Consider the following 27780-nt stretch of genomic DNA (forward strand, 5'->3'; position numbering starts at 1 on the left):
ATTATAAGAAAACAGTGACTACTCATGATGGACAAACTATGATAAAAAAAAAAAACATAGAGGGGAATTGCCTAAGTAAATGTCAAGATAGGTGTAAAATTATCATGGCTATTGCTTCGAATGGCACAGGTCACATCAGCTTACATAGTACATGTACAAAGAAAGGACAAACTGATATACTTATATAAGAATTTGTATAATTCAATTGTATACTCTGAAGCACGCTAAATGGACATTTGTACACAACTCAAAGGTAGGACTTACATGGATATTGACTGAGATGAACCTAGCAGGTAATGCATGTGTAACTCAAACCCGTAAAACAGAAGTTTTCTTACCGTTCCAATGGAGGGCTTCTCCTTGCTATCCTCTGTTAGAAGTAACCCACCAGCAGTTTCCTTCTCGGCCTCCTCAACCTGAACACGATCATGTGTAAGAACCACTATTAAATAGGCAATCACTCAAATATGTAATCACAAATTATACTACAACCAAAATAATGCAACGAGTAACAACCCCAATCTAAAATATTGCCTGCTTAGGTAAAAGAAACCATGTTCACATGAACCCAATACTACTATGGTGCCTCATAGTGCAAGGTCCAACCCTCCCCTGTAAAATTTACGTGCAATTGTTTTTCCAATTTATTACTCTCCCAAGCCATTCTTTACTTATATCGACACCTTAAATTTCTCTAGATTTATGAAGAATCTGACTACGTAAAGTGGGAACAGACGTTAATTAACACGCGTTCGCTCAGAGGCTTAAAATCCTTGACATCTTCGGTCTCGAGAATACCAACAATGACATCGTCATTCAATAAAAGATGGCTTACTCCATTCAAGTCCACTTCAGTTCCGGCATATTTGGAGTAAATGATTTGAGCACCAGTCTACCAACAAATAAGCTTACAATTGTTAATGTCAATTCAAAACCATAGACACACAAAAGATAAATACCCTTGGATGAGTTAATCATTACCTTCAAACTAACATCGACTTGGGCCTTTCCGACGGTCTTACCCTTCTCAATAGAAAGGATCTCACTTCCTTGTGGCTTAGTCTGAGCGGTAGAAGGCGACTGAATACCACCCGTGGTCTTCTGCTCTGCTGTCTTGGTTACAACAAGCACCCTGTCTCCCAAGGGCTTGTGTCTCCCAACGGCTTGAGGGCAGTGTACAGTAAAAAAAATAGAGCAAGGTCAATTATAATAAAAAGATTCCAACTAGTAACAAGTGAGTAAAGGTAGGATCCCTGAAAAAACAGTTGACAGTCATGGTACTTCATTATCACATACAAATGAAGATGAACCAGCAACTGAATCCAATGGATTCGCATAGAAATGATATAATTCACAAATGTTATCCCATACCTAAACAGGCTTCAAATAAACCCTCTAATATCTCAATTATGACTCAAACAACATAAAACGCTTGTCACTTGTCAGCATAATGGTAGGCATCAAAATCATCCTTTACTTTGACAAACTCTCTCGTATTGCAATAGAAATCAAATCAGACTAATGTTACCCACATGGCTGCCCGACTGGAACAACATAAATCACATATTTGTTAAATAAAAATATCTTCTAATCAGAACCCAAAGCAGCGATTCATAAGACAATGACTAAACAATCACAACCGAAAAAGCAATACCCAAACGATTAAAATTCACAGGGATTTTAATTTGGGTAGTAACAAATTTGTAATACACGGAAATCCCAATTTGTTAAGCTCAATTCCATCACTACCCACTTCTAAAAATCTCAAATTTCCCCTATTACATGAACAGACAATTCTAAAAACTCAACCCACATTTCAATTGAATGAAATCCCACTTTGAAGAAAATCAATTTTGTTCCTTAATTCAATGAAAGTCTATCTAAGAAAAGTAAAATAAACGAAGAAAACATCTAATAGAGAAAGATACAAGCCTGTATAAAAACTAAATAAAACGAGCACGCCCAAAGAGATTTAAGTAAACAGATGAAATATCTAGCTTACTAAATCTTGATAAATTCTTGGTAAAAGAAACAATTCTCACTGAAAAAAAATTGAATCAATCAATTGTCAACAGTACCCGGACAAAATCGAAGTAATAAATTGATTAAAACCCCAAAATTAAATGAACCGCTCAAGAAATCCAAAAATCAAACAAATCCCATACTGATAAAACCCTGGATCTGAACAATATATAGCATCAAAACTTTCTCAAGGGAATAAAAAGAGAAATCATAACAAACCTAAAACTGTAACGGCCGCGTCATTCCCTTTCAATTTCTGATAGAGAAACGAGGGATTCGAGTTCCTTTCAAACTGTGAACTAGAGATGTTACGGATTTGAGGTTTAATTCCGGAAACAAGTTTTACTTTTTGTTTTACTTCATAAGATATGTGATGGATTGGAGTTTTTTTACAGAAATTGAGACACAGAAAGAAAGAAAGAAAGGTGAGATAGAAGCTGTGAAAAGGTTCCAAATGAGAGAGAAGGAGAGAGTTTCTGCCTCAGGGTTTCAATTCTAGATTTACCAAACATGAATTTTAGATTCCACCCAAAAAAGCGCCAACATTCCCGCCAATTCGTTTACCCTAAGATGTTTTCGCGCCACATAAGAGCTGTAGTTTTGGCACCGTTGGATAAGGTAGTAATCCGAATCCATACTTGTGTTTTGCGTTTATAGCCATACGATTAAAGATCCTTGTTTCCTATTGGCTAATTATATATCATGCGGATCATATCTGGTAGCTTTGGTGTTTTCAATTGGCTAGATATGCATCATGAGGATCATAATTGGTATCTCTAGTGTGGGAAGCATCTTGTGTGATTTGCATCGGTAATTGATCTCTAAATTATAGTACTAAGTATCGAAAAATAACAAGAAATTGAGTAAAGTTAAGGTAAGTTGAGTAGCAAAATGTTGCTAATTGGAGAAACTAATAGAATTATGGAAAAATTGAGTGAGGCGGATTGGCAACAAGTGAGATTGATTCTAAAAAAAATTAAAAACAAGGTTGGCAGAAAATAAGTGAAACTAAGGGAAACCAATTGAAATTTAGTCAGAAACTTCGTAAGAATGATGATTAAACCCATTTACAAGTAAGATTCCATCGAAATATTCTCTGAAACCTTAAAAAAATCATATTCCGGCGACTTCGAGAACGAAAGTGGCTCCGAGTTCGAAACCTGGCCGGGAGTGGACTACTATAAGTCAGAGACTTTGTAAGAACGACGAATCCACCTATTTTACAAGTAAGATTCCATCGATAAATATAAAGCTCAGTGTCGATACTACAAATGTGGTATAACGACAAACAAATTAAGAACTAAGAAGCTCCGGGAGGGTTCTGACATCAAACTTAGCATGATACATCACGGAATCGATAAATATGAAGCTCAGTGTAGATTCTAACTTCAGATGTGGTATAACAACATACAAACTATGAACCAAAAAGCTCCGGGAGGGTTCTGACTTCAAATTTAGCAGGATACATCATCAAAATCGATGAATTCAACCATTCACGAGTAATATTCCTCAGGAATATTCTCAGTAACCTTAAACACACATATATTCGTCAACTTCGAGAAAGAAACTCGCTCCGAGATTGAAACCTGACCAGGAGCGGACTACTATAAATCTGACAGTTCCAAAAAAACGATGAATCGAACAATTTACGGGTAGTATTCCACGGTAATATTCTCAGAAACCTTAAACACACACAAAATTGTCAACTTCGAGAAAGAAACTCGCTCCGAGATCGACCTGACCAGGAGCAGACTACTATAAGTCTGAGAGTTCGCAAAATCAATGAATCCAACCATTTACGAGTAAGATTCCATGGGAATAATTTTAGAAACCTTAAAAAAACACAAACTCGTCAACTTCGAGAAAGAAACTAGCTCTCAGATCGAAACCTGGCCAGGAGCGAACTATTATAAGTCTGAGAGTTCGCAAAAACGATGAATCCATCCATTTACGGGTAAGATTCCATGGGACTATTCTCAGAAATTTTAAACACATACAAAATAGATAACTATGTAAACCCATGGAATCCAAGATAAGTTGAGTAAGGTAGAGCGATGTCCGAAAAGATTGATAGATAAGGGGTAAAATGGGGAAACCTATGAAATCTGAGAGAAACTAAGTGAGGTCGACCGATATTGGGTATTATTGACCGATAACAAGTGAAATTAAATGAATCCATGGAAATTCAGTTTAACTTGATAACATATAAATCCATGGAATCCATGATAAATTGAGTGAATTCGAGAGATATCTGGCATACTTTGTGGATAAAAGATAAAATGATTAATGTGGATGGACGTTAGATTAGACTGATGATAACTGGAGAAAACAATTGATGTGATTTCTTCCGGATGAAGTGGGTATACATACCTCTGACTAGTTCACAAATTCAAGGTCAAGGGGTATGCGTATCACTGCCAGCTCGTGAAAGTCATATCCAAAGGGTATGCGTACCTTCCCCTATTACCGAACTCAAACCCAAAGGGTATGCATGCCGTACTTTCCCCTATTAACTCAATATTTCTTGATGTCATACGATTTCGCTCAACATTCTCAGATTTTACTCGGAATGACTCAATATTCACCAGTGGATTTAGCTCTCTGATGAACTGGAGAGGTAAAATATCATAATTTATGGTTCCTCGGTGGAAGCTATCAAATACACAAACTCATGATACCAGGTTGCTAGAGACAAAATGTCTTATGTTTCTGATGTGGTCAGGGATACATAATTCTCGATGCGATTTTACGAACTTAACCGTTGTAAAAAAATTCACCATCAACAGTATGCATACCGGGCATGCATACCTCTGATTAGTTCACAAATTCAGGCTCAAGGGGCATGTGTATCACTTCCAGCTCGTGAAAGTCAGATTCAAGGGGTATGTGAACCTTCCTCTATTCCCGAACTCAAACCCAAGGAGTATGCATACCACTCCATCTAAAGACCGGAAAATATCATTGTTGACAATTAGTCCGACAAAAAATCAAAAATCACAAAAAAGATAAGATTATGAAATTATTCGAACAAATATCATTATGTATTTATTAATTATGAAATTCTGAAGTTAAAGTATTTACTAATAATTATGAAATTATCCCGAATTATTAAATATCATTTACAAAGAGTGTATCATGTATGAATAAAAACACAAATTTACTTTGAAAACAATGGTGATCCGTATGACATTAGTCCTACCAATAAAAAACTAAAATGTATAATCCGACGGATATTAACTTAAGTTGAAAAGTCATACGGATTCATCATCGGAATATTTAGGCATTACGAAACCTGACCTTGGTGGCAAGGTGGATTTATGTCCCGTGGACGCGTGGTATACTATCTACCTTTTCAACGTTTTTATATCAAAAAACTAAAAATAACTCAAGTGTAAATCACAAAAAAGAAGTACTAGGTATAACGCCAAGAGAAACCATTAGATTGTTTCACCATTACACGTGGTTACCAGCATGACTTTGTTAACCAATCAAATAGGGGCTAAAGCAAACATTCGTTTGGCTGTGTCTTAGTGGATAGTTGAGGTAAAACCCTAATAGTTCTGCTTATTAACCACAGATGTTTCCTTTTTTACGTTTAGTGCCATTCTATTTATTGATACACTAACCCTACGTTTCATCACTTCCCACTTCAGCGCCTCCTTCCTTTCCTCCCTCAGTACATAGATCTCTCTGGATCATCTGTTAGATTTTAGTCTCTTAGTGATTCAAAAGGTTCGATGATGACACAATTGGGGATTAGAGTTTGTAATTTTTGCTCTTCTCCCTAATCAATTTATGATGTCTGAGAACTATTAATCATGAAATCCGTTTTTAGTTTTCTAGTTTCTTTTGATTTAGTTAAAATTGGTCTGATATGATTATTTATCATTAGTTCCATTTCATGGATAAATGATGTGGGGTTTCTAAATTTAATTTGTGGTCGTTTCAGTTCATGGATTTTTCATTTCCGTGTTAATTAAGCGCGAAAAACCAAGACATTCTCGAATCATGGCCAATTTTTTTTTATAGATTTTGTTGTTTTTGTTTTGATATGGATCGCGAATTAAAATAAAATATAGATTTGCTTATGGTGATTAGTAAATTTTTATGATTCTTTAGAATTTTTAAATTAAATGTATTCTGATTACGGTGATTTTGATTTCGCTTTTCATTATTTTGTTAAATGTGTAAGCTAATAGATTTGCTGCCAATGTTTCTTTGAATTATTTAATCGGTTATGCTGAATTGATTTTATTTTATTTTGTTAATTTGAGAGTTTCAGATTTGATAGAGTTGTTTTCTTCTGAAAAGAATTTGTACCAGCAGTATGAATATGGTTTAAGATCAATTTGCACAACCATATTCATGCATATTCAAGTTCTTAAATCTCTTTCTTTTTCTCCAAATGAATCTGATTCTTTTCCTAGATTTATTTGTTGGAATGAATAAATCAGGTGAGATTTACTGCAAATGGATCTAATCTTGAAGGGTATGTTTAGAAAAAGTACAAAATTAATAGTTTTTATTATTTGGTCTTCTGATTCAGTTCTTGGTGTTGTATGTCCAGTTTAGCCTACAGATTAGCTTCCTTATTCTAATTAGATCTTATCTTCTTTGTATTTGTTTGTATATGCAGGACCAGTTTATTATTTGTTTGACGGGATGGACTTGATCTTGAATGAGTGCTCTATTTGGTCTCAAAATCAGAGCTAAAAAACAGATTGGTGATAGAAGGTCACAGCAGCATGAATCTATAAGTATTTTGCAGCCTGTCCATTGAGAGTCAAAGAACTTCAATGGGTGTTTCAAATTTGAAGTAGTGTTCTTCAGCTTTTGTTTCTAAAATTGTGGAGAGAGATTAGAATGTATTTTTGTTTTTTGTTTTTTTTGTAAGGAATGTTACTCTTTGAAGAAATGATGTAGATTGAATTATGTGGTATAATAAAATTATTTCTCTTTTTAATTTGGTTCATAATTTGTTCATTATTAATTTCATTTAATGACATTGTGGGATTATCTAAATCAAAACACTAAAGATGGATTATCTAAATCAGACACCAGAACAGTTAATGCAGAATCGGTGGAGCGAGCACAAAAATTTGGTAGCTTAAAAACTTGAGCAACCAATTGCAGGCCAGTTGTTCTATGTATCTATGAACTAGTATTTTACTTGCTCTAGGATCATCGGTCGAGCTTAAAAGCAATGGGTGTTTTACTTGCTCCAGGTTGGATGATCTAGCGATGAAGCAATGAATATTTTACTTGCTCAAAGTGGTTGGTCTAGCCTTAAAGCATTGGTTATTTTACTGGCTCCAAGTGGTTGGTCTAGCTTTAAAGCGTTGGCTATTTCACTTGCTGTAGGGTGGTTGGTCTAGTTTTGGAGCAATGACCAAAAAAGTCGCTTTATGATAATTGGTTGATACCTAGAGCGAGTGCCTAGCTGCTCAAGACTTTTACAAATCCCACCTTTTGCAACTCCAGAGCAAGTGCCACTTTTAATCGCTCTAAGGGTTAGAGCGTCTTAATATGGGCTTTGCCAACTAAATCTGCGTGGTCGGTCAATCCAGTTTTTCTTGTAGTGTGGAGATTGTTTTATCAACTAAATTTATTTGGAAAATTAAAAACTATCCACAAATAAAATCTGAATATGAACTTCTCAGTGATGTTTTCTATGTTGGTAGTTTTCTATGGTAATGCCTATAGTTTTTAGTAAATACTCTTTGTTCTTTAATCTATAGGCAAGTAAATGTTTATCCAAATGGGGAGGGAAAAGTGTATGATCACTTAGAGCAAGTCTTATGGTGGAATCCATCCATCTTCCATCTTCCACGCCATCTCAGCACTTGGAACTGTGGATGGAAGGGCAACTGTAATGGTGGAATAGTAGAAACGCTATTCTTAATGGCATTTTACGCTATTCTTAATAGCGCTAAAAAACGCTATTAAGAATGGAGCTTTTTTCTCGGTCGTTAGATTCTCAACAACTCAGTTTAAATCTTGTTTGTACCGTGTATAAATACATGGGAAGCCCGCAAATCAATACAAGGAGGCATGCAGGGAGATTAATGCCAGGATCCATGCAAGGAAACTTAATATAGATTAATACCAAGAGGCATGCAGGAGCCATGCGAGGAAGATTAATACAATTTATGGCCATGCAGAATTAATACAGCTTATGGCCATGCAGAATTAATAGAAATACAATTTATGGCTGGGAGGCATGCAAGGCATGGTGAGCAGGCATGCAGGGAAATTTAATTCAATTTATGTTATTTCTCATTTAAGAGAGGAGAGAATTCACAATTGTATAAATAAGGGTAATTATAACCCTTAGAAAGGGGGGTAGCCAATACATAGAAAAAAATCCATTGTAATTCCATAATCAATAAAATATCACTCCCTAAGGGAATTCATCCGTGGATGTAGGCAAACCATGTCGAACCACGTTAAACCGTGTTATTTGTTCTTCAATTCGCCTTCAAACCCAAAATACACACCACATAATCAATTACGTCGTGTTTAGTGCCTAATATTATTTTTGGGTACAAACATCGGGGCCGACTAATGGGATTAGTGTAAAATGATCGTGTTTTTCCATTGAGATGGGTGCGTCAAAAGCTCAGAAATCATGCCACGAATTTCCATCCAAAAATCAACAAAAATAAAATTAAGGTTGAAGAAACCGTTGCTATGTTGAAGAAATCATTACGGAGTTCAAAAAAATGTTGCGAAACAGTTGAAAAAACCGTTACGAAGATGAAGAAACTGTTGCGAAACAGTTGAAGAAAGCGTGGCTATAAATATAGCAGCAACAGTTAAAGAAACTGTAGTTTCATCCAACCTCATGTAAGCCTCAGATCCAACAAATCGGGTCCGTCCGATTCACACGATCTCATCCGTACAATCTGTCCAGTCTCAGATCCAGCTTCTGGTTCACCAACCGGTCCATTCATCCTGGTTCGGTTCGTCCAAACCTGGTTCACCCGAGCCGGTTCATATGTGGTTTAGTCTGGCCAACCGTCAGGTTCATTTTTGGTTCAACTGAACCAGACCAATCCGACCCAACCAATTACCTGGACCTGCCACGTTAGCATACAGTTGGCAGTAACACGCCAGCCTTTCGACCCACTCAACACTGCCATGTATGAAACAAGACGCACGTTTCGATCAAATCTTGTTTCGTCAATAACTCCTTCGTTCTATGTCCGAATTGTGTGATTTTCGGCTCGTTAAAATCATCTTTCAATTCACTTCAACATGAAAGCAAAAATTCCTGCGATCGAGGAACTTTTATATGCACTTGGGGCAGAAACATGATCGAGTTCGAGGTTCGTGGATAACGACATGATCGAGTTCGAGATGAGGATTGCATAGACCCTTCAATACTTAGCCTTGAATCACTTCGCAAGCACCTAAAGCCTCACCTTCCACGTGAGCACATAAGTATTGCTCTTATCGCAAGCATAAAATCTCGTCTTACACGCGAGTACAAAGACTTGCACCTTGGCAAGCATAAAGTCTCGTCTCAACCACGAGCCCAATGCCCGATATTGGTCCAAAGACTCGTACTCAACACAAGCAACAACCAGTAAGCGCTAGCCTTGTTACGTTGCGAGAAAAAAGCCTTGCCCAACCGCAAGCACACACTACATTATATTTAAGACTCGACTAGCTATCGAGCATCACAAGTCCACCACGTGGCAAAAAGTCTCGCCTAACACGTGAGCAAATTTTATTGTTGGTTATCACAGTTGGGGGCATCTTTGTAATGTCTTTACTCACGCTTGGGGGCGACTGGAAAGTTACGTCATCGACGATCGACGCGAAGGAAAATCAAAATTCTTAACCCCAACAAGTTGGAGGTTAAGCGGGGGCGATGTTTGTACCGTGTATAAATACATGGGAGGCCTGCAAATCAATACAAGGAGGCATGCAGGGAGATTAATGCCAGGAACCATGTGGGAAACTTAATACAGATTAATACCAAGAGGCATGAAGGAGCCATGCGAGGAAGATTAATAAAATTTATGGCCATGCAGAATTAATACAAATACAATTTATGGCCGGGAGGCATGCAAGGCATGGTGAGCAGGCATGCAGGGAAACTTAATTCAATTTATGTTATTTCTCATTTAAGAGAGGAGAGAATTCACAAAGGTATAAATAAGGGGAATTATAACCCTTAGAAAGGGGCTAGCCAATACAGAGAAAAAAATCCATTGTAATTCCATAATAAATAAAAATATCACTCCCCAAGGGGATTCATCCGTGGATGTAGGCAAACCATGCCGAACCACGTTAAGCCCGTGTTATTTGTTCTTGAATTCGTCTCCAAACCCAAAATACACACCACATAATCGATTATATCATGTTTAGTGCCAAATATTATTTTTGGGTACAAACAAATCTACGGATAAAAAAAAAGCTCAATTTTTAATGGAGCTAAGCTCTATTCTTAATAGCGTTTTACGCTATTTTTAATAGTGTTTTTTGTCTTTTAGCGCGAAATTTTAATAGCGTTTTACGCTATTCCTAATAGCATTTTCATGGATTCCACGAACCCTTCCACCAAATCATGGAACCCTACTTGGATTTTCTGTGAAAGATTCCAACTTAGAAGCCATTAGATTTGACATTCCATGGATTTTCCACACTTAGAATAGGTTGGATTCCACCATAAGACTTGCTCTTATATATCACAGTTCTTATGCCCTGTCGACTTGACGGAATCCGCGTATACAGAGATCCAAATCTTTCTTTATAATACGAGACCCCAAGAGTTCCGCATGTCATGCCTATAATAATTCTAATTTGTGGTTGAACCACATCAGCAGCCATTCCATGTCACTATAATGTACCTTGCCAACTCATCCGAACTAAAGAGTTGCAACCACTAATTGAATCAAAGGTCACCTTTTCGGATACTAATTGTCACGAAACACTACATATTTCCCAAATGACACATCCTGAACTCTTGAATAACTACAGAAGTATGCCACTGAGATTTGTGTTTTGTAAGAATCAGTTTTCGGTAAGTGGGAACACCAGAATAAGAATCTAAGATCATATCAATTTCTTGGTTCTTTGAAGTTTAAAATCCTGACAAATTATGCGTTCTCTATTTCAATGGAAAGTTAAAGATTTTATATTACGGAAAATGGGTCATTTGTCCAAATATTTTTAAATCACGGTTCAAATGGACGAGTAAAAAATAGTTTGGGTGACATAACAAAAAAAAATAGTAAGGATGAAACTGGTTTCATCCTAGCTTAAATTTAAAAAATAGCAAGGATGAAACTGGATACATCCTGTGTAAATTAAAAATAAGAAAAAATATTTGAAAATGGGCACGATGAAACTGGTTACATCCTGACTATTTTTACATTTTTGTCCATTTAAGCAGTATCAAAATCTAACTATCCATTTCACCCAGGAATTGTTGGTTTTGGTCTTTTTAACCAATTTTGTGTTTATATTAGAGAAGAAAAAGAAGAACTTACGATAGTCTTATTGAATTCGAGACGTTGATTTTGGTTGCACTATAATAAAATGAAGGAAGAAAGACTTGGATGCACAAGAGATGAAAAGAATTGATGCCTCTGAAATCTAAATTGTTGTACATAATATTGTAGTCGACTGACGATTCAGAAAAACTTCATGCATGTAGGAAATCATCACTGTGCGATCAATTAAAGATTGGATTATTTTCATAGCACATATCCTATTTGATAAAATTCTTAGTTGGTGGGTTAGCATTCACTAATCGCGATGGACACGGTATAATTTTTTAAGGTAGGCTTCACTGCGTTTTACGTGCCTGAAAGAGAAAAACAAAATTTACATAATTTTCTCTTTTTCACTGCAGTTTAACAATAAAAATGGGCAAGACCCCCCAAACTGTATTTTCAAATGTTCTCAAATCAAATTTTAAAATCAAGAACAGTTAAATTTCTTTGTTTATTGATAATTAGCCTCTAGCTTCACAACATTGTTTTCCACTTTGGCTAATAGTGATAACCGTGTTACTTTTGACTAACAGAAAATCTTGTGTCACGTTTGGCTCTTTCTCAACAGTGAGTTATATATATTATCTCCACTTTAACGAACTGATCACCAACACGGGCATTGTGAAGATAAGAACCGCAAAAGCATAATGGTTGTTGATATACCGATCATCAACACAAAAGTATCTAGTAGGAAATCTTCATACTGACTTACGTTGTTCAAAACAAATATTTTTCTTGTTCTAATCGCCACAATCCAAAGATACCAAACCTGTTGTTTTGCCTTATAAATGGGTACTAGATCTTGGTAATGGAAATCCTCTGGGAATGCTCTTCCCTGACGCGGAAGATCATCATGGTTCCAGAAGAAAAACACAATCAATCATAACAAATGGATTTTGTACGGTGCCAGCGAGATTACTTATTGATGTATGGTTTAATGGTTATGACATACCTCGATATGTGGAAGAATTGGGAGCAGAATGACATCTGACAGACTGTAAGTTGGTGCATCGTGCATGCATCTTTACAGGCGCTAATGTACAGATTGATTTTATTATATGAAGCCGGCAATTAGATTGTAAAATGATGCATTATGAAGCCGGCAATTGGATCGTAAAATGGTGCATTATGAAATTGGAGATGGCCAAAGAAGCAAATAACTTACAGATAATTGCTTCACTAATTGGATCTTCGTAGCAGATAATCCAAAGATACTAATTGAGTTCAAGTCAATTGTTTAACCAAGTTCCGAAGAGAGCTAATAATCTAGCTCATGATTTATCAAGCATTATGTACACCAATTACTAGACAACTTCTTGATAGACACATTTTTGTGTCTAATTTGTCCTCAATGTTCTGTATTGTTAGTACTCGATTTCGTACTTATTATGGTGTTTTATGTTTTTGTAGATGTTTTTGGAAAAATAAGCTCTTGCGGGGGAATTGGCTCGAAATGTGTTAAAGGCACCCCAGAAATGCGCTGAAGGAATCCTAGAAAAATTACTATTTACGCCCAAAAATACTATTTACACCCCAGGGCAAGTGCTAAAGGGACACCTGTACAGGATTAAGGGGAGGACATCTTCTTCCCAAAATTCAAAAATGAAAAAAGGCGGGAGAAATGGCAGAGTTTTCGATCGGATTTTGGAGGAGTTTTTGTGTGATTCAATAAAATACTAATAAATCCGTTACGGTTTTGTTTTATTCACAGAAATGATGTCCAACTTGTGCGAGAGTGTGATAATAAAAGTGTAAGGAAATACCTCCTCCATATATATATATATATGCACAGTAACACCCGAAGTTAGTAAAGAAAGAGGAGAAAGAGAGGCACCACACAGTGCCTATTCTCTTGTAAGAGGCACGACACCAGTGTCTATACAACAAGTCAAAGAGACATTGATTCCCCATAAGTGTTGACCATCTACCATACTCATATATAACTGATGATACGACGGGGGCGAATGGATCATGGTACCGACACGACCAATGGAGGCGGCGACTACAGAGTGAAGTTAGTTTCTTAACACCCAAGAAGTTGGAGGTTAAGATGGGGCGATGTTTGTACTGTCTATAAAGTTGACGGAAAACCCGTTAATCAACACGCATAGGAGATTCCAGAAGCTTCCACACGTCTTGCTTCTCAAATTGCTTGTATATCAAATTTATACCATAATTATGATATGCATAAACCATAAAAATACATGTATCCTAAACCTTAAAAAGAGAGGGCAATTTTAGGTTTGGTAACTCATTGAAGAATTATTGTAATCATCATATCAATACAATATTTCTCCGTACATGGATTTATTCGTGGAAGTAGGCATCACTCGCTGAATCACGTTAAATTCATCTCTCTTTTATGCATTTTTAATTCGCTTTCTAATCCTAATTTCTCATCATAATCACCAATCAATGGTGTCCAGTGCCTAATTGTAATTTTGGGTACAAACAATAAGTATGGGCAAAGTGCTTGCCAAGAGCCATGACAACCACAACTATTGAGATGCATACCACCAATGGGTAAGAAAATTTCCAGACACCAAATGACCAACACCCAGTGTAAAGAACCCTGATTTTGGGCATACCTAAATCTTTCTAGGCATACAAAACAATAGTCCCATCTTGGATGACCTTATAAGGGGTACCCTATGGGTAGTTCAATTACCTATATACCCTTAATACAAAAATCTAAAATCAGTTTTCTAAAAAATTAAAATCAGTTTCCCTTACCATCTCTTCTTCTTCCTCATCCTCTAGCAGAACTCTTCCCCCTCCTGCGAAAAAAATTCATCATCGTGATTAATTGTCGATTCGTTAAAATTTGATCGTCGATTAAACTCAACCACATAATGACTCGTACAAAGAAAAGCAGGGACTAGGCAAACCAAATCGTCTTCTAATCCATCAATTGAAGAAGAAGAACCAATTGAAGATGAAGGTGTAGAAACTGAAAATCAACCACCAATTGAACCAGAAATTGAACCAACTGCATTTCCAATTCCGGAAATGAGGATAAGAAAGCAAGTTTTACAAACGCAATCTCCTATTTGATGTTTTTCATCGATTAAATGACGGTTACAGTGTGGGGTTCGGCTCAAAATTGAGTTGCGTTTTTAGCCGAACTGTTCTTCACAAAAGCTTCCTGTAAGTGTATATGAACAGTTCGGCATGAAATTTCAAGCCGAACCTAGTCACAGATAGAGATGCATAGGGGTTCGGCGTATTTGATAATCATAATATGTGCCGAACATAGCACATTTACGAGGTTCGGCTATTACGATATTCTCAATATGTGCCGAACCAATAACAATATTTTAACCCAAAAAATAACAAATTGATGTTCGCTTATACGATTTTCGAAATATAAGCCGAACCAGTAATTATTTTTTTCCCGAGCTATTCAGGATGTTGTTCAGCTTACTATGAAACTTTCATATAAGCCGAACTAGTGTCTAGCAAAAGGGTTGGAATTGAAAATTATAGGTTCGGCGAATGCAGTAAACAGATTCAGTGAGCCGAACCGTTCATCAATTGGTAGATTCGACTCATAGATGCGAGCGGAACCTCAACCTGTTTCGCCGAACCATGATCCAAAAAATCATCTAAACAACCTTTATAATTCTGAAAATTATCTTAATCACTAAATAAAATATTTAATCACTAATCAATATTACTAACACTAATACGTAAAGGGAAGATTTGCCATTAAAAAAATCGGATTAAGGGGTAACATGATTTTGCTATTTCACAACCTTTTTTTATCTTTATGCAGCTATCCTAATAAGATTTTGTATGCCCAAAATCAGGGTTCGGTGTAAATGCAGTAGCCACTGCTTCCAAATAGTCGTGAAGATCTATGATTGAACTAATACCCACTAAGTTTGCATTGGAGACGATTTCAAGAAGATTTCAAGTTTCTAAAGAAATCAAATTGACTCTGTCAATAACGAAATCCAAGGGTAAATTACAATTCCTATAAGATTTTTAGTCTAACAAACTTCTAGCCAAGTAATATAAAGCCTTCTATTTTCGAATTTCTACATAATTAGGTTGTACATTCATGCAATCATTCGTTGAACATGCATGATTCTCAGCAACCCCAGACAACTAGAGCAGCTAATAATTGCGCGTTTCCTCTGTCTCTTGTTGTTGTAAATGATCCACCATAGTTTCCTCCGTCCTCTTAAGCTCTACTATATATTTTGTTTCCTATTCCTGAATTTTGAACGACTTCCAACATTAAAATCAAAAGCGTTAATTCTATGTCACCTAATTAAATTGGATTAACATAACAACCAAGGAACCATTATCTTTTTAGAAGTGAAACTTTTCTGTTCTATAACTGTGCCAAGATTTTAAGACGTAAATTTATAAGAAAAATATGATAACATAACAACCAAGATTTTATTTTATTGATGAAAATAAACATGGCTAGTTATCTTTTGGTATTGGATTTTCTAGTGATTTGTTAGTCGTGCATAGGCAAAATCAAGGTGGTCTTACATGCGTCGATGAAGGTAACTATGTAGAAGTTCTCTTATAAAAATCCAACCCTTTAAAAACCACTCACGTGTATTAAACATAATCAGAACTATCCATATGTATCAAATACGTCGGTCAGCATTCATGGTCAGACATTGGGTTACTGTTATCCATTAACTCAGGTAATCAAAACAGATCAACGATCTCAACTAAGACTAATCTAAAGGGGCATACCTCTTTGCCTTATAAGTAGTAAAGCTCGGGCCAATTTCTTTAGTCACCATCGTCTTTGTAGATTGTAGTTAAGGACAGAAAGAAACTCGGGAAATCAATAAAACTCTGGATCTCTTTATTTCATTATCATCGCAGCAGAGTCATGGCAGCCGATTTTATACATCTTTCAAGCAGGGACGGACCCAGGAAGTATAAATTTTTTTTAAGGCCCGGGCTAGAAGCTTGGTCGAGCAAAAAATAATAATTAGGCATGTGGACTAGTAAGATCACCCCAGGCTTTAGCCCTCTTTAGCCCAGAGGTAGGTCTGTCCCTGCTTTCAAAAACAACAATGTGAAGCATTATGATTTTTCTTCTCAAAAGAAATAGAAAGAGGCCGGACTGGTGATAAATTCTACTAATAGTACAAGCAATTAAAGTCAATAAACTTTAGAATAATATATGACCATGTGAGGCCATGAAGGCAAATGAGATAGAGGAAGTGTTTGCATATTGAACTGTTGTACTGTCTAATAATTGCATGTTTATTTCCCGTTGAATCTGTCCTTTAACTTCTCATCAAGCCTTGGCTGTATATAAAACTTTATCTTTTTGACTTGAAAGGGCACAATATACTGTTAAAGAAAATATTATAAATAAAAAAACATTCATTTGAGCTGACCGATAAACGTATAAATGCTACATTTTATACTCGTATTTATATTAGTTAGGATTCGATATTTTGGCTAACAACATTACTAAAATGTTTTTGCGAAATGTACAAATAAATTAGGTGAATACATAGCTAAATAAGAAATTAAATGGCGTTTGCAGGGGGGAAAACATCAAAAGTGATTCATGACATCAGGAACAAAGAGAGATAGTTTAACGAGTTTGAATTCGTTGTTTTAGCCGTGATTCTGCCCTCGTCAAGTTATTTCGGTAGAGTTGTTTCACATTAGTTGTTTACATATTATTTTTGATACATCTAACGTGTTGTTCATTGTTGCAAGATTCCAACACTTTCATCTGGTATGAAAATTACAGCAGCATCAGTGGTGTTTGATTGAGTTCTAGAAATGATTGAATTTGGGTTTTTGGCATTAATGGTGATGGAAGCAAAATTAAAGGGTTCGGTTTAAGAAGATCAGTGAACTGAGATTGGGTCGAATTGGGAGTGTAAATGCATGTTTGATGGATTTGTTAACTTGGGTTTTAGCTGGATACGAATTGCAGGTCATGGAGGAACTGAAATCAACCTCAAACATACCTCCTAGCACACTGAAACTGCACTGCAATTGTTGGAAGAATTTCCTGAAAGAAGAATTACCGAACAGAGAATGAAAGGAGCTTGAGTGCCGGGAAATTAGCTATGAAGAGATATGGTGTCGGTGAGCGGTGGTTATTAAGTCCGGGGTATCGGGTGAGCTGTTGGAATCGGTGGACAGTGGTGGTTCTCTGGTACTTCGAATGAGTTTTGCTGTCGCCGTACGTGAATGGAGATGGTTGAGTTGTCTGTCACGAGAAGGAGGTTGGCTGGATTAGTCGTGAAATGTGGTTGTTAATTATGGGCCTTGGTGTTATTCGTGGCCTGAATTTTGTACCGTGAATGCAGTCAGCTGTGGCTGATCTTGTGACGAGAATTTGTGAGGATAGTTGATGTGCTCGGCTATCAGTAGAAATGTTAAATGGCCGGATTAAATGGATGGTTCGTGTAATGAACTGTCGGTCTCGATTAAGAAGTTTTGGGGTGTATTTCAGCTTGGAGGATCAGCAAGAAGGCATGAGAACAGTTTCAAAGAAGAATGGTGTCGATTGTGCGCAGCTAAGAAGATGAAGTCAAGCTTCAGAGGGATCCAACTCGTAATGCTACAAAGGTACCCAGCTGTTGGTTCTATTTTTGTTAATAACAGTGGAGCACTTCTTAGCATCTTCCAACAAGTTATTGGATGTGATTGAAATTGGGTTTCTGTTTGAAAATCTGAGATGTTCGAGTACAGTGCATATATAAGCAAAATTCGTAGATATGGAGATTTCTGGGTGTTGGCTACGTAGTACAGACTTAACCGTGAATAAAGAAGAACCGGTGGTGGTGATGGCTAAATGGACTAACAGAAAATGGACTAACAGAAAGAAACTCTCAAACTCCCTGTTAGTCGTTAAAATTAGAATGATAGGGAGTTCGTGTTTTTGGGGGAGTTCTAGGGAGTTTATAGTGTATTTTTTCCTCACTCCAAATCTCTCAAAAAAGTAGAGATTTCTGGAGAGTCTCTCAAACTCACCACACTCAAAACACCAAACTCCCCACACTCTCTTACACTCACTCAAAATCCCCAAGATTCAAAATACATTAAACTCCCCCAAACTCACTCGTGGACTAACCCCTGTTACGATAATTTGGGATCTAGAGTAGATTATGATGCCCTCGGAAGCATTCAGTAAAGATGGAGACTCTCACGTTGTTGAATGGAATGAGAGTGAAGTCGCAGTGGCTGCAGCAACCGAGTTCGAGTGAGATCGACATAGCAACAACAGGCTTGGGAAACATTCAGCTCATTCCGGCAACTAGCATAACAAGCGTGGAAGAGATACGTTTCTATCCTTAAATATCTCTAAATTAATCTTAATTTAATTCCCTAAATTAAAGCATACGTTTATCTCCTTAAATCTCACCAAATTATTTTTGATGCATACGTTTTTATTTTTAGTGAAATCCATAAAGCATCATGATGTCATGGTTATTTGATTACTCATGGATGTCTCTGACCGCGGAACTTCGCTAATCAATGCTGATCATTACTGCACAGAATAAGCCTCATTCTAGCCGTGACCACATCAAAGCCGTGAAGTTTGTCACTTAACTGCATACCACCGACTTACAAACCGCAGCGTTTTTCAACGAAGGTTCACTATGAAATGCCACACAAAGATCCAATGAATCCGTATCGATTACAATAGTGTTGCAAAGTCGCCTTATATGGGAAGTGCTAGTGGAGACGAAAATTGATGGGCAACTCCAGTACAAGAAATATTGGGGATTATTAAGTTGCACAAAAAAGCTACTGGCTCAGGTTGCAATTTGAACCTTCATGGTTACCAGCATCAGCATATTGTTTATGTTGGATAAACGAAAGCGCAACCATTGAGGAAGAATAAGATTTATCAAATCCGTGAGTACAAAGGTCTCACCCTGATGCGAGCACCAAAAACAAGCTGCACCAACAATACACGCGGGCTTTAATTTCACTCTCCAACGGAAGCTCAATCCTACAGATCGAGTTCGATACGGCAGACAAATAATCTTGGAATAAAATCACAGTGGTACCGTGAAAGGATGGAACTTTATAAGCTTTTAAGGAACGGTTACACCTGTTTTGGTTAGTCGAGGCGATGACATCCCGTACCGCAGCTGGACGTCATCATTGCTGCTGTAGAAAAATAAAAGCTACATCCTCCATCAAGGAACTTTTGTGGCTGCCTTAAAGATTATTTCTCGTCTTTTGTTTAATATCTCTTAGTCAAAGTGAAGATCAGAACATCAACCGGAGTAAGATTTGATTAATTACTACACAATTCCATGGAGTCTCCAAAAGCATTGGTGTTCATGAAAACGTCCGTTGTCATATGATCAAATATGCAAAAGTTGGAGGACCGTGGCTCAAAGCACGCAACACAATACCAAAGTTCAATTACGGAAATAATTTTAAGCTGGAAAGAAAGCAGGCAGTTTTAGTTTTTCTCTCAGCCAGAGGCTTACATCAAAATCTAGCTAGCTGCACGATATGTCCTGCTCACGTGCTTTTCTTTTCTACCGCGGAAATACTGGTTTGCGCATCCTTTCCTTTTATCTATTTATCTTGATATGCATCTGGTACCAACAGTTTTTAGTTCATCTCTTTGGTCGGATATTTAAATGGTAAAGGTCAGTAATATGTCAACTTTGGGCCATAATTTCTAGCACTGGCCATTAATTGAAATTGAATTTTTCATTCAGTGGTCAACAAACAGCCATTTTCAACTTCCTACCCTACTTTGTCTTATGTCATTATTTCTGACAATTGGAAGATCACTCTTACCTATCATCTAGTGTAGATGTGGATGTCATAGCTCCTACTTGTAGCCATACAGAGACTAGCAATCTAGCAATGTGGATAGTGTCATGATTTGATTCTGGTCAATTTTGCAATGTTTCAATTTAGTTTAAATGGAACTGATATTTTTTGTGGTGTCAATCGTACTTGACAATATCAACTTGACATTTCTTTGAGAAGCAGGCTACACCAACAAGGATGACTACTTGTCACGGCAGTAACTCCACCTGCACTTTTAACACCGGCCCATCCTGGTTTCTAGCTCGATTACAGATGATTTCACTGTGATGTTAGACCGATTTACTACATAAGCTAAAAGAAAGTGGGGCGACAACATCCTGTGCTCTTGATCTGTGCGAAAGCCTCTCCGAGCCGCAAGTTCTATGTTCACACCTTGATTTCAGGAAAAGCCTAAACTTTCCGTGAACACCCAAACCGCAGACAACAGGCAAGGATGTAACCACAACGGCAGAGAGCCAAGTCTCACAAGAGTTTGAGGAGTACCAACACAAAGGGCACTGACTGTCACGGAATTAGTAAAAATGTCAAGCTAAGCTACCCTCAGTTCATCAAGGATACCATTATATCTAAAAAGCTACAAAAAGCCAACCCAAAGCCGAAGAGTAGGCATCCTAGATTCAAGCTTGATAACAACGATTTTGCTCGGTCTCCAATAAATAATATACCAAAGTACTTCCGTGGAGGTCCTGTAATTTGCAGTCCATCTCGGATGGATAAGCCCCAGTCACCTTTACTAAAACATAGTGAGGGACATCATGACACGAGAACAAGGAATGCTTCCTTGCTGCTGCTATGATATCGCAAAGGAATACAGCAAAATTGATACATCCAGATGCAGGTTCACTATGCAGAGAAGGACCCATTGCTATCCTCTCGACATACGAAGGGAATTTATTTTTCATAAATCTTCAGAGCTTCTGACATCCAGCATCCAAATGTTTGGGCGCATCTGCTCAGTCGAAAACCAATATTTGGGTAAGATGTTGATTATCTCTTAGCTACTTTTATGTACCTCTTATGCTTTTGTCTCGTTTCTGACGATTTTGGTTCTCAAACAATAATAATTTACATCTACTCATACAATAACTAATGATTACATTGAAAGAGCTTCCAGGTTTTGAGGCACAATTTGGTCAGCACTGGAATCTCGACTTATCTGGCGGTCCGTGCCTGGAAATCCATGTCGGACGGTCAGCGCCCGGAAACCCATGTGGCGAGCATTTTTGCATGCGATGGCATGTGAGAATGCACACATTTCAATTTTGTGCGCATCTTGAATAGTAAGATTGTCCCCCTACGCGAATTCAAGATAGCAGAAAACTTTATTCCTCTTTCCATGCGCAAGCATTAAGCAGCATGACACTCACGATTTGCTGGGGGCGAGTTACATATCACCTCAGCCGTAACCACCACTTGGGGGCGAGATATGTAACTTCGGCGTAAGAAAACAATCATATCGAAAGATTGTTTAAGTTTTCATATAGCTAAGTTCGTTAAGTTGTGTTGATTTTTTATCCACAACATGATCGAGTTCGATGTAGCTTTTATAGCTAAGTTCGTGGAAGTTGTGTTGATGTTTTATCCACAATATGATTGAGATCGACGTTCGTTTAAGCTTTTATGGCTAGGTTCGTGAAAAATGTTGCGTTGATTTTACATCCGCAACGTTTATGTCCGTAACATGATAGTTCGTGAGATAAGTTGCGATGATCGTGAAAGTTATCGCATTGAATTCTTGTCCACCATGTAGCCGAGTTCAAGATTCATTCATATTGGTGTTCGAGAAATTTTATTTTTGATCTCCAGCAACTTAATATATATTGCTGTTCGAGAACTTCTACAGCAACTTAATCTATTTCGGAGTTTGTAAAAATTGTTGGTCAAGACCGTCACTCATATTTAGCAGCAAGCCTAAATTATCACACCACAGTGAGCATCGACAACACGATCAAGGAAATTTACTAGCATAAACGTGTACTTCAGTTTCTTCGTATTCGTATATGCCAGTGGGGGCGACTACACTAAGTACATAGCGAAGGATTAAATGAGTTCTTTTCAATACCGACAAGTGATGTGAGTACTTGGTTGTGATTGCACAAGAAGACTAGCTGAATATACAAAGTGCTACATCTACAGTAATATGGGGGTCAAGAAGAATTATTAGCCAGATAAAGCCGGCTTGAAGTACATCTATTACCTACGGTATATTGCACAGAGCGTATTGGCATCGGTTAAGGCTGCTGATAAATCATTCCTTATTCGATCCGGGTTACTCTCTCGAGATTTTCAAACCTGCAATCCCTGATATACTCAGAGAGTTCGTTAGTCCTAGCTAGAAGAAGCGACCCAAGTTCAGAGATCTTTTGTCTAGACTCGCTGCACTCAAGAATGGTGGCTTTTAAATCTTTGTTACGAGATATCTCTTCTTTCTGGTGCATTCTTCAACTCATCGACCATGGTCCTGAGCACCAGAATGTCTTTCCCAATTTCAAGATCACGATCGATTCATGAAGTACAGTGAGAGCATGTGTTGTTCAAGAATGAGATGGAGCTCATTAATCTGCATTCAATAAATAAAAGGAAGGGAAAGACGAACGGGAAGGACAGAAGGGAAAAGATACATATATATATATATATATATATATATATATATATATATATATATATATATATATATATATATATATATATATATATATATATGCACAGTAACACCTGAATTTAGTAAGGCTCCCAAGATATCCCAACAGGAAGGTTCAGTTGATAAGTTATGCAGAAAAATCAGTCAGTATGTTATTCCATATAGCTCCTCCTGTTGGGTGCAATAATCAAAAACAAAGAAAATTCAAATAAGCAAAAGTTATTGATACTTAGCTCCTTTATAATGGAATTGATCGATTGACGAAACGAACGAGCTTCTCATATCTCCATAACAGCAACAAGGTAAAACTTTGGAAAAACAGAGTGAGTCACGTGTTCAACACGTTGCCCTTAAGACATTAGCGCCCGGCTACACTCAAGAGTGATGCTATAGCCCTCACAGGACGGATATCTCCAGGATAAAACACCCTACTACACCTACTACTAGCATATGTAGTAGATGCTCAACTTGAGCTTGGCAACTCCGAAAAAACCGTTAAGGAAAATCACGAACTCTTAAGAAACGCTATAAAATATTTTCCCTTAAGGGTCCCTCTAAAATATAGAGCAACCCCTTTCCCATAGATTTTACAAAAGTAGTGAATTTCTTTATATAATGGAATAAAACAATTTAAGAAGTGGAAACTCCACAATGTGGGACTAATAATAAGTTTATATAGTTTCTTAAAACTACTAAAAATTGGAAACTCCACAATGTGGGACTAAAAAGTTTCATTCACAAAAGAAAATAATAAATTATAATTTTTTATTAAAACTTTAAAAAATATTTTTTTATTAATCGTTTTCCAACACCTCCACCCGAGAAGTGTTTTTCAAGTATCCAGTACCCTTAGCATTTAGAATTTCAGACAGCAACGATGAAGGACAAGAGAATGTTGGATGTTTTTATCGCTGCACTCAAGTATTAATTTTCTAATGAGCAACCAAGGAGGAGTAAGATTTGGGATTTACCTTGTTGCAGTTCGAAAAACGGTGTAGGAAAAATTGCATGTAGGACCAGAGGCTAGAGGTGTTGGACGCGGAGACATGATTGGAGAAAGATCTATGAACAACGGTGTGCTCTTCCGCATGTCACCTCGTGTGAGAGCCACTACCTTTAAGTCCATGGCCCGAGCTTGTAAACAGACCTTCCTGCACACCGGTGCAGTATTGTCTTTCTGAGGGAGGTGCAGAAACAAAGTCGGTGGTTTTCCTCTTTATTGGCTGTCCTCTCATTGTTCGAGCATTTGTGAGCTCTGGATTTGGAGGAACTGGAACATTGTTGGTGGTGGACGACAGATCTGCGCCTTTCTGGTTTTCGTTAACTTGGGCAGCATTCAAACCATCATCTTGAGAAAACAATGAGATTTATCAAGCAATTCAGTTTCACCAAATGATTTAGACAGCACATTTCATCAAAGAAAAACATAAACATACCATCATCAGGGTGCGAAAATGGGAAGTTACGATCACTAACTCATCACCCATGGAGAAGGGAATCCCAGGCACTACAGTAGTAACCGCCCTTGGGGTTTCATCCTTAAGGGGGTTGTCTGAGCAATCACCGATTTTGGAGCCGTTCGGGCTCTCACTCTCAATTTTCTTCCGGAGAGGAACAAAAAAAGTCAATAGGAGAGTCAAAAAACCTGAGACTTTTCAGACGACGATGGGAGTGTGACGGACTTAGGCTGCATTCCTCGGCATGTTTCAGAACGACTGACGACTAAGGTCTTGTCCCCGATTGGACGTGTCTTGAATATATTCCGAGATATTCTCATTATGCTAGAAGAAGAAGTCTCTTGACTGCAATGGGTGTTCACTGGGTTGATAATTTTTTTGCCATAGGAAAGCTACATTCATTCATCGCTGTTAGAGTCTGAATCAGTGGTTGTGACCCCTGGTCTTCAACTAAGAGGAACAACATTTGTTGGGAGCAAGACTTCGTTTACATTCAACATACTCACTGGAAAGAGAAAATCCGAATAATCTGTCCCCCGTAAATTTGATCCGGAATCTTGAGTTCCTATTTTACCATTCACAAGAGAAGATTTTCCAAGGGTGACCTTGTACTTGCCAGCGCAAGCCAAAGCCATGGATGCAGTTGAGGTATTGTGATTCCCCATGCATCAAAAAGCTCACAAGTAAAAAATCAATCTGTCTGAAGACCACAAGCCAGTTGATGAAGACTAACTACCACCTTGTAGTTACCTACCGGATCAGTCATTCTCTTCACCGATAGCAGGCCAACCAGCATTTGAGATGCGCTTTAAAGTGCCACCAGATTGGACGAGTTCGCTATCAGTACCGGAAGATGAAAACTCATTTCTGCAAGTACAGTACACATACACATAAAATCAATTTGTACGCCTACAAATTGGTGTATGGCAAAATCAAGTGGCAACTGAAACTAAAAGAAAGTTATCTAACTTTACAAGGAAGTGGATTCACAGTTCTACGGGGTCAATTGTGAGCTAGTGGAAATGGTTAAACTTGATTGATTTTGGGGCGTCAAAATTTGGTGGCTTATTTAAGTTTTCCTCTTGTCAGCTTATACTGCGATAGTTCCGGTTCCTCTCGGTGGCTAATATCCTTTCTGACAACAGGAGATCCGGTGAAATCAGTGAATACCATTATTTTTCTGTAATTCCAGGGGAAATGATGAGACCTAAATTTTTAGGGATCTTTCTCGGGCACAGATCGAGCAGGACATAGGAATATATCTGTGGGAGTTAAATGGACCTGCGCTGGAAGGGCCCAATAAGCAAGACAGCCTTGCGCATCCCTGCGTTAGAGACACGGCACCAGGGTCTATACCACTGTCAAAACGGCGTTGTAGAAATTGACGTTTAATCCCAAATTAGTTGGGGTTTGGACAATCTAGTCCTGTCCTCTCAGGCCTAGTATTAGGAGGTCCAAATTTACCATTTTTAGAACGAGTTAATCCTTTTATAGACGATTCAGTCCAAAATAAGAAATATTGATGACAAACATACCGATGAGCTAAAAATGATATTCAAATGTCAATCGCTCCATTAGCTTCGTCGATATTGTTCTCTGCCTCTCCCTAATCTGTCTCTTTCGTTTCCAGTTGAAATCCATTTTCAATATTCCTTTGTAACACAAGGTAAGCATTCGATCGATCTCTGCTAATCACTAGTTGATCGATCTTTCGAACAAGAATTAGGCCTTTTTTGATTTGATTTGGGATTTAATTCATATTTGGGATAATCACTAGTTGATTGATCTTTCGAACAAAAATTATGGATTTTTTGTATTTGGTTTTGGAATTTAATTTAGATTTAGGCTAATCACTAGTTGATTGATCTCGCACTTCAACGAAGAAGAATTACTAGATAAAAACGTACACCCCTAGAAATTGCATCTGATCTCTTTAATATCCGTACCAATCACGAGTTTTTGGTATTTGGATAATTTGAATTCACTTGAATTCTTGCCTATCTTTAATGTCTTAGTTTATGCTTTTTTTTTAATTGAAAATTATTCCTCTTTAAAGAAAGTCTATACATTTTTATTATTGACTACTGAGAACTATACGTAGTCAGAAATTGCGTATGATGGTCTTGAGGAGATGTTCTAACACCATTAATTTGGTGCCAGTGAAGCAAGAGGCCGTTGAAATTGCCTTAGGGTATAAACTATATCATTTGTCTTGTTTACAATTGAGAATGAATTATATGCATTTAGGTCAAAAATCAGTCGTTATTTTACTTTTTGATCTCATACAGTTTTGTTATTAAATTGGCGAAATATTTCTTCATTTTGTGTAGAGAGAACAAAATTGAATTAGAGAGTGATCCCATGGAGTTAAATCAGTTTGCTTAATGATCAATTTCAGCTTAGTATTGAACTTTGTAAACCGATATTCGAATGACACATCAGCCATTTTTCTCTTCTTTTGTTAATATTGCTGCTGGAAAATCAGTTTCATATGTGAAGTTAGGTGATGAATGACTATGATTGATTATTTTCTGGAGTCCTAGTATGGGTACAAAAGTTGGGTTTGTTGTAAACACAAATTATAAATGATATTTGCATAGATTTGGCCATTTGGGTGCGGATTATACCAGAAAATGGTGAGGACTTATGGTGTTTGCCTTTAATGTGGACTTGCATTTCCAGGGATTAAATCCAAAGGCCCACAAAGAGAGTTTGATTTTTTTTTATAAAGTCATTTCTATTTTTGGTGCATTGTATCAATTTTCCAAGGAGGAGCGGCGTGCCGGTACTCGGAGGTACATTATTTATTTTGTGGATAGCAATTTAACTATTTTATTTTTGATGCAACAAATGAGAACTAGAAAAGATTAAAATGAATGGAAATGACCTTTAACTAGTAAACTAGTGCAGGGTATTCAGGTGGATAGTGAGATCCCACTACAGTTAACAGAAAAAGTTCATAATGATCACATTTGATGTGAAATATATGGATGGGTACCCTATGAACGTAAAACTACTAGCAATTGTATCTTCAAGGTAAGCCTATTTGGCTATTTGTACAACCAGTTGCAACAATATTTTTTCCTCTATGTTTTGAGTTCACATGGCTTGCTAATACCCGTGAAAGATCAATTTAATCAAGTTCAAGTTTGCACATGAACTCAGGTATTCAAGGTGAGTTTTGAGTTGGTAGCGTCGATAGTATCCCTTATGATCATGTGGAAAAAGGGGAACAAGTGGTCAATAAAGATAAAAGGTTTGTTATGGTCATGTCTAGCTTTTTTTCCTACACATTTGTTTTTGAATTAGTAATGTGTACATAGTTATACACCCATTGATTCTTGAC

At 37.3% G+C, this 27780-nt stretch overlaps 1 protein-coding gene across 1 annotated transcript; it reads right to left on the reverse strand.

The window, feature by feature from the left end:
* Nucleotides 1-18: 18 nt before the first annotated feature.
* On the reverse strand, nt 19-25069 carry LOC113311344 (20 kDa chaperonin, chloroplastic-like). Its single transcript, XM_026560184.1, has 7 exons — nt 24937-25069; nt 24073-24325; nt 2242-2321; nt 982-1163; nt 737-892; nt 339-416; nt 19-36 (listed from the first exon to the last, which is right to left on the reverse strand). Exons 1-7 carry the CDS (start codon nt 25067-25069, stop codon nt 19-21), a joined length of 900 nt encoding a protein of 299 aa, XP_026415969.1.
* Nucleotides 25070-27780: the final 2711 nt, after the last annotated feature.

This window comes from Papaver somniferum, chromosome 9 (genome assembly GCF_003573695.1).
Source record: "Papaver somniferum cultivar HN1 chromosome 9, ASM357369v1, whole genome shotgun sequence".
Lineage (NCBI taxonomy): Eukaryota > Viridiplantae > Streptophyta > Magnoliopsida > Ranunculales > Papaveraceae > Papaver > Papaver somniferum.